Source organism: Leishmania donovani, chromosome 22, assembly GCF_000227135.1.
Source record: "Leishmania donovani BPK282A1 complete genome, chromosome 22".
Taxonomy (NCBI): Eukaryota; Euglenozoa; class Kinetoplastea; order Trypanosomatida; family Trypanosomatidae; genus Leishmania; species Leishmania donovani.
In genome coordinates this window covers 506,964-515,113 of record NC_018249.1, presented here as the reverse complement: position 1 = coordinate 515,113, position 8,150 = coordinate 506,964, and the positions used below count along the sequence as shown (strand labels likewise).

At 60.6% G+C, this 8,150-nt stretch overlaps 2 protein-coding genes across 2 annotated transcripts; both read left to right on the top strand.

Moving 5' to 3' along the window:
• Nucleotides 1–88: 88 nt before the first annotated feature.
• On the top strand, nucleotides 89–1,066 carry LDBPK_221150 (hypothetical protein, unknown function; the record flags this gene model as incomplete). The annotated part of the gene is made up of 1 exon (XM_003860813.1): nucleotides 89–1,066. The coding sequence occupies one exon, from the start codon at nucleotides 89–91 to the stop codon at nucleotides 1,064–1,066; it is 978 nt and encodes a 325-aa protein (XP_003860861.1).
• Nucleotides 1,067–2,235: 1,169 nt separating this feature from the next.
• LDBPK_221140 (hypothetical protein, conserved) lies at nucleotides 2,236–5,664 on the top strand (the record flags this gene model as incomplete). The annotated part of the gene is made up of 1 exon (XM_003860812.1): nucleotides 2,236–5,664. The coding sequence occupies one exon, from the start codon at nucleotides 2,236–2,238 to the stop codon at nucleotides 5,662–5,664; it is 3,429 nt and encodes a 1,142-aa protein (XP_003860860.1).
• Nucleotides 5,665–8,150: the final 2,486 nt, after the last annotated feature.

Below are 8,150 nucleotides of genomic sequence, written 5' to 3'. Positions count from 1 at the left end.
GGAGCTCGCTGAGTTACATCGCCGACTGTGCGATTTGGAGGAGGAGACTTCTGCTTCGCGACGGCGTTGTGGAGTGCTTGTCGGAGCGATGCAGAGGTGCGAGTCAGTTGGTGACAGTGATTTGGTGAGGAGCGATGCGGGGGGCTTAAGTGATGCGCGTGAAGGTGTCGCGCTGTCGGTGGCGGCAGATGTTCCCCATGTGGAAGGTGTGATCCTAGTGATCACGTCAGAGGAATCGCAGAGGGCGGAGCTGTGGCGCCGAATGTTGGAGGAAGCGCTGTGCTTGTCGGAGACGTGGACAGGGCTTCTCGTTGTTTCGTACGAGGAGCGTTTAAGAGCTGTAGAGCAGGATCATGAGCTTACTTCAATGGAGTGTACCGACATGCTGGAGAGGCTGGAGGAGTTCGTGAACTTGCTGGAGGCGGCCCGGGCGGCAGAGAGGGCTGCTGTAGACTCTCGCGACGACTGCGAGCGCGAGCTGCGTGCACTTCAGGATCGATATGATCGTGAGGTGGCCGCGAACCAGCGACTTTTTCTGCAGCGCGAGGGAAGAGCGGCTGACAGGGTATCAGGTACCCCTTCGTGGGCTGCACATGATGAAGACAGCGGTGCGCAGCGTGGCAGTAGTATTGACGACAGTCTGAGCGAGCCTGACCACGGCGATGATGGCGGCGGTCGTTCTCAGCCCGTGTCGCGTACTGCCCGGGACACCACCTCCGAAGGGTTGAGGGAGCAGTTGGAGCAACTCAAGCGCGAAAAGGAGGCACTTATGGAGGAGCTAGAAGCGAAGGGTATGCGCTACCGCGATGCGCTGGCGCTGCTGAATGAACACATCAGTCAGCTCATGGAAGAGCTCAGCTTGCATCTGCGCGATGGTGTGACGTCGGCCAACAATGCCCGCGCGCTGCTACTTGAGATTGCCGAGCTGCGGGCGGCACAGGAGCGGACCGGCGCTTTGGCCAAAGGCGGCAACGCGAATCGCAGCAGCGGTGAGCCCTCCGTAGGTGGCCGTGGATCTGCTCTCTGGGGTGGCGGTAGCAGCGGCGCCTTCGCACCTCTTCGTTAGCATTCAAACTCTATCGACGTTCTCATTTTCTTTGGATCGATATAGGCGAATACGCATGTGTGTGCGTGGGCACCGACACGTGCCCACGCTGGTCAATAGTTTTTTTGCTCTCCTTTCTTGGCGGGAGGTTGTCGGACCGCGGTACTTGTCGCTGTGCTGGTCTCCACGCTGGAGCGTGAGGAGGACGCTTGCCCGTCCGATTACCTGCCACCCGCTCAGACATTCTCTTCAGCTGTCTTGCCCACCCCCCTTCGCCCCTTCCTCCTTTTTCCGCTCCTTGCATGAGCCTGCTTGCGTCTGCGTTGGGTTCTGCCGATCACCTGCAAGCGCACACTGCTATGAGCGCAGTGATGAATGGAAAACATTAGCTCTTGGCGGACTTGAGCGTGCGCGATGCTGAGAGTGTGTGGCGGGTGCGAGGGTTCTTCATCTTCCTTTCTCTCTGCGATTGCCTATACATTTGCTATAGGTGAAGCCTCTCCTGCTTGGTTGAAGGGATGAGGGTGATGTGGGCCCGCCTGCGAACGGCGATGCGCACCTTCTTGCCTTCCTCTTCACCATCTCCCTCCCTCGCACTCTGAGCATGTGATCTTAGGATCCGGCTTCTCCCGCCATGCAGGCGCGTGCGAGCAGCGCGCTTCTTCATGGCCTTCAAGGGGGTGTGCGGCTATACCTGTGGTTGTTTGTGTGCACAACTTTTTTCACTCGCTCAATCATCTCCCCTTCTTTTCCCTGCACACACACATACACATGTATGTATGCATGCATAAGCAGTTACTCGCACGGAATCTGCACCATCTCCCATGCGTGGCGGGGACGCATGGGTTAGATCAAAAAGCACAAACAAGAACATCAAAACTTAGGCACGCGAGAGGGAAAGGAAGAGACAACAAACACGCGCAACGAAATAGGAAAAGCGCCGACACCCGCAGGAGGGAGGAGGCGCGACGACAATTCCTTGCCCCTTCCCCCCTTCCCCCTGCTTGTACATCTACTGAGCGTTTTCAGCCCTAGCCCCTCCCCTTCCCCATAGTATGCATAGAAAACCGAAGTACACACACACACACACACATAACGCGTGCTCGCAAGTCTCGTGAGCACGCGCACACTTGAACAGCAACGCCACCTCCCTTGCAGCAGAAGATCGTCAGCTCTAGACACCAGCTAGTATGGTCGGATCCACAAGTGACAGCAGCATGAGCCATGGCAGTTGCGGTCACAAACGTAGCGCGGAGATGGTGCCGACGCGTGAGCTGAATGCAAGTGGTCGCATACGCCGCGCCTGTCCAAGTGCTCCGCAGCTTCGCCGTTGGGGGCAAACTCCTTTCAGCGTAGACACGTCGATTGCCAATCAAAGCATTTCGCTCCGTGCATCGGCGTCTGACGCATCTGCGCGCCGCCCCTCCTCTCCCAACACCACCTCAGTGTCTCCACTCGCCCGCGGCGATGTCATGCGCCGCCCCAGGGCTGCCGTCGTGCGTGCACCCGCGTCAGAGGGGCGTCTCGAAGGCCGAAGTCTAACTAATCCCTCAGCATTGCAACCAGAGTCGTTTGGGCCCACTCCACAAACCGTCGACGACGCACATATGGTGAACAATAAGGGCGGGAGCACGGAGGAGCTGTCGTGCGATGCGGTGGCCCATGGTCAGCACTCGGCTTCTGCATCTCCTGTTGTGCAGATGCCGGCGGCGGCGCCGCCTCGGGCCGCCACGGTGCCAGTCAAAGCAGAAGCGAGGACATACCACGTGAATGAGACAGAGGCGGTGGGGCGTGGAGATGACGAGTCGACTCGCACACATCTGCGGGAGCCTTGGATGCCTTCGTCCACCCTCCGATCCCCAGCAGCAGCGGTACCGCTGCAGCCAGTCGCCCCACCCCCGCCAACCCCCCTCCCCATCGCTTCCCGCTCTTCTGCGCCATCGCCTTCAGCAGTAGTGCTCCTGCCGCAGCACCCGCGTGAAGGCAGCAACGCTGCTTCCCGAGAGCCGCCATCGTCGTCGTCGCCATCACCGTCACGCCTGCGGCATTTGCCGCAGGCTACACCAGTGCGAGGTCACAGCGGGAGCCAGGTTGCTGAGGCCGTCCAAGACACCAGCAACTGCTCTCCGCCGATAGTGTTATGCGCATCATCTGGCACCCCATCAGTGCTCATCACGTCAGTGTCTACTGTCGCCGCAGAAGAGGGCGGCCGACGAACATGGGAGGGAGGTACACGCAGGGCGGCATCTACGTCCGGTGATGTTGTCGGAGAAAGGGATGACGACCTCCCAACGGCGCAATCCAACGCACCTCTCCCGGCCCGAGAGCTGCTAGAGTGCGCCAATGGCGGCCACCTCGTCACCTCCACGGTAGCCGACGTGAGCGCTGTATCGCCGACAACACGCGATGAGCGGCGGCGCAGGCTTGCAGATGCGCAGCAGTTGCGTGCCTCAGCGTTCTCTTCCTCCCTGCCCCCATCGTCTATCGTGAGCAGCTCTTGCGGCATGGCGCGTATTCTGCAGCTGCAGGCGCAGGAGGGCTGGAAGGACGGGCTGCGTGCTGCTCTTCAGCAAGACGCGGAGGTGTGGGTGCGGCAAGTGTGCGAGGAGCAGCGACTCCTGCAAGCGCAGCTGAGCGTCACGCAGGCCAGAGCAGCAGCGCTGGCAAAAGACTTGCAGGAGCTTCGTGACCGTGGATTGTCTTCGGCTTCTGCTCTCCGGCATCAGTCACAACCTGCCGATACCGCGGGCGTGGCGGTTAGCGGAGCTGCAGAGAAGAGCTGCCGGGAGCACACCGCTGCGGAGCGACCGTGTAATGACGATATAAGCGGCAAATCACGCCTTTTTCATCTCGCAGAATTGAGCCCGGAGAGGCCTGCGGCACCGGATGGCGACGACAGAGGTGCACACACGAGCTCTGCTGCTGATGGCGACACTGCTGCCGCGTTTGGCACCGCCTACACGCATGAGCTGGAGGCTTATGTTCATCTCCTGGAGCAGCATACGCACGCGCTGCACTCAGAAAAGTACCAGCTACAGCTGCGGCTTGACCGGCGAATCAGTCAGCTTGCTTCATCCCAGCAGCGCTACCTGCAGCGCTACGCCAGACTTCTGCAGGAAAAGTCAGTGCTAGAGCGCGACTATCGCAAAGCCACGGAAGACGTGGAGCAGTTAGTGGGAATGTTGGTGGTGGCTCGCGCTGCCGAACGCGCTGCCATGCGAAGAGCGGAGGAGTTTGAATCGGCACTGGAGGAGTCAGAGCTGCGCGCCGAGGCGCTAGCGGCCGCACTGCACCCGCAGGCGAAGGAGAACTGCGGTGGTTACATCGAGGGGGGCACCGGCAGCGTCAACCCCATCTCCGACCCCATCGCTGTTGGGTCTAATGGCAGCGAGAGCCTGCGTTGCCCGTCCGGCCACGCCTCCGCTCTACCACCAAGCAGCGCCTTTGCGTCGTTCACAGAGCACAATGAGACAGGCAGGAGTATCATGGTAATCGATGCGCTCGCTGCGGCGTCTGGCAGGCCTTCGGTGGAGCGTCCCCGTGTGCTGGCATGGCGCTCCATGAGCGCGTCCTCCTCCATGTACCCGCCTTTGTCGCCAGGCGCGTCGTCGCTAACTGCGGAGTCGACTTCGTGGACGCCTGTGCGGGCTCCGACAACTGCTGTCGGATGTGAGTGCGGTCGCGAGGCCGAGCCCCCGTGGGGCCGCAGCGCCTATTCATTTTCCGCCGTGCCACTGTCTGCAGAGCCGTCCCCCATGCGCACGGCAGCAGACGTGGAGAGAAACGGTGCAGTGGGCGGCTGCTCTCCGGAGGTCTGCGTTGCTGCGAGGTTGGCATTGCGCGAGGCGGGCATACCTTCTCTGCCGCAACGCGCCCTCTCGCAGGCCGCTACCGCCCCTCCCACGCTCACGCCGTTGCCCATTCCAGACGCGATGGCGAATGCAGGCACGGCGACCGTGGCCTCGCGCGGGCCAGCGTCTTCACAGAGACTCAGTCGTGAAGACAGCAGTGACGGCGTCTCTGCCTTTACGGCGCTGACAGTGGCACCTGCATCTGTGGAGCACGCGGGGGCGCGAAACACTTCCATTAGCGCATCGACGAGCCTGATGAGTGCCAACACTTTCGTTTGCACCCCCCTCATTTCTACCATCACGACAACGCTGACGCCGCGCACGCTGGCGCGCCAGCGCCGCCATGTCCAGAACCAGATTAGGGAGCTCCGTGGCGGCGCGGCGGAGGGAGGGGACCACAGCACTGCCGACGAGCATCAGCTGCTGCAGTTCCGCTGTACGCTGCTCGAGCTGGAGCTACAGGCGAAGGAGACAGCGCACAAGGCGGAGAAGGAGGCGTGGGAGGCGGCGGTTCATCACGCGGAGGGCATCGCAGGTGCCATGGGCGAGGTCGAGGCCCGTGTGAGGCAGGCCGTCGCCGCCTCGGAGAAGGCCGGGCACCTATTGCATGAAATGAGCCGACTATGGAGCCATTCCCTTGCTCTAGACGAGGACGACATCAGTGACGATGGTGGCGAGGCAGCAGCGAGTGCAACGAGGCTTCCGGTGATGGATGAGGAGCAGACCTTTTACCCCCAGCGCTCTCGCGACGAGACCCCGCTGTACTGACGGCAACACCAGCAGCCGAACCCGTCTAGTGTCAGCAGTTGACGTGGTGGCCATCGAAGTCGCAGAGCGGCAGGAAAGCTCAATGAGAGGGAGGGGGTGTCGACGCGTCTGCTGCCTGAAGACGATGAGCGCAGCCCCGAGGACCAAGCACTTCTTTGTATGTATGCGCCGTCCCATCACTGCAATTCCGAATACGCAAGCCTACACGCAGGCACCCACTTATGCAAAGGACCAAACGCGCGCGCGATACGCCTCGTGTTGTGCCTCCGTCACCTGTGCCCCTGACCTTGGCAATCCTGCTCTCCGTCCGGTGTGGAGTCCTTCCCAAGTCGCGATCTTCCTCCCTTCGTACTCTTGCCTCCGTCTTTCAGCAGGCCAGTTTGATGGAGACGAGCGTGGGAGTACGGCAATGCAACAGCTGCCAGCGTTGCTTTCCTCCCTCTTGCGCGCTCTCTTACTTGCTTCGTTTTTAATACTGTGTTGCCTTCTCCCGCGCATTCATGCGATGATACGGGCCGACCACGGGCCAGCAGCAGCAGCGGGCGTCAAGCGCGTCTCACTCTCGCGCTCTTCGTCTCTGTGCGCGTGCTCCACAAATACAAAACTACAGTGCCTGGAGTTTTGTATTTGTCTGCGCGCTTCATTCTCTGTACCTGTGGACGGCCACAAGCAACTATACCAGGTGGTAGGGAGGCGAAGGAGAGGGAAGGGTTTGTGTGAAGGGGGAGGAAGAGAGGCAGAGACACAGTGGGCTGCGTCTGCATTGACGCGCACACATCTACACGATTAGCCGAAGCAGCGACATGCAGCCGTCTTCTCTTGTTCTTCCACCCCTCGGCTTTTGGGCTTGGGGCCATCAGTGGAGGATGCGCCTGTTCGGTGCCCGTTGCCTCGCCGTCTCACCCCTCCGTTGCAAGGGTCTCTCTCTGTCTTCTACTCTGCCAGCGCAGATCTCTTTGCATGATGCTGCGCCGGTGATCCGCCGTCCCCTCCAACTACTGCAAACTCGGCGGTGCTCCTCTGACGTATTTCCTATTCGCCTGTTTGCATCCCTCAGCACCACTATCGTTCCCTTTGCTGCTGTGCGCGTGACTGTGCTCGCGTGCAGTGGTGGGAGGCGTAGTGCAGCGGCGCTCGGGTGCCGCTCATGGATGACCTCTTTGCGGTCTTCCACCTCTTTTCTCTTCCTCCCACTCCTTATGTGTGCCCACCCTCTCCCATCACACTCTCACCCGTCGTTTCGCCTTTCCTGCCTTCTCTTCTCCCGCACCCGCATCTGTAGAGCCGACATACACATTATTTGTTGGCGATACCCGTCGTCGGGGCGAGAGCGGAGCGCCCTCGTGCACACGGACACGTAGAGACGCAGTTGTTCTGCCTGCTTGTCTGTCTTCGCATAACTGCACCATCGTCATCTCTGTTGTGGCCACCCCGCGCCCTCTCACTGGTCGGCCATCATCATCAGCATCACACACACACCCACACCTGTGTTTGCTTTGATGTTGTGTGATGCCTGCCGACAGACGCTTTTTCTTTTAAGGCCCTTTTCGCGTTGTGCCTGCGTGTGGCTCACAACCGAGGTTGCGCCTTATGCTGCGAATGTTCTTTGGCTCGTCTTTAAAGTTGCACAGGGGTGTGTGTGCCGCCGCTCGACCGCATCACACGCTGCGACATGAAGGAGAATAACCGGCTGGAGTGAATGGTGGCGGCGGCTCGTTGCCGAGGGCTGCTTCGCGCTGTCTGCTCTCGCATGACCTCCTGTGACTCCTCGAGTAATGCCCGATGAGCTTATCGACACATCGACACACACTCGCTCTTCTTCTTTCATCTAATGCACGCCATTGAGCGTGTGTGTGTGTGTTGTTGGTATTCGCCAAGTCGCTTGTTCTTAGCCGCTCGTCTTCCCAATGCCTTCACCTCGTCCCCCCCTGCCCCAGCTCACCCAGCACCTTGTGCGTTATCCTCATTGAGGTTTTCTCTGTCTCTAGCGTGCCACGCAAGTAGGTGTGGCATTCTGCTGGTTGCTGGTGATATGTGTTTGTGCTTCATCTTTATTCTTTTTTGTTTAAGTGGAGGGGACGAGGTGGTGGCCGAAGTTGCGAGCCGTAGCTGTTTGCATGCCGGCGGTCTCTCCCTTTCACCGCCTTCATCATCGCGCCTGCCGTTTGCGACGGAGCGGATTGGTGGCTCGCCGTGATACCGCGCAGCCGCATCGCAGGCGCACATGCGCACACATCCACGCATGCGCCCTCCCGTTTGATTCGTGTTTTACTGCACCCTCCCTGAAGACGGCCGGACGCACGCCTCAGCGCGCGGCACCACGGGGTCCAGCACCCCTTCCACTCTGTGTGCGGAGGCCACGCAGCCCCCCTTATCCCTGCCACTGCCGGCCGGCGTGTGGTGGGGACAGGGCCAGGCACCCGTGTCGTGGGGGAGGTGGATGCAATGAATCACTGCTGATGTCGGCGGCGACGTCGTGGACGGTG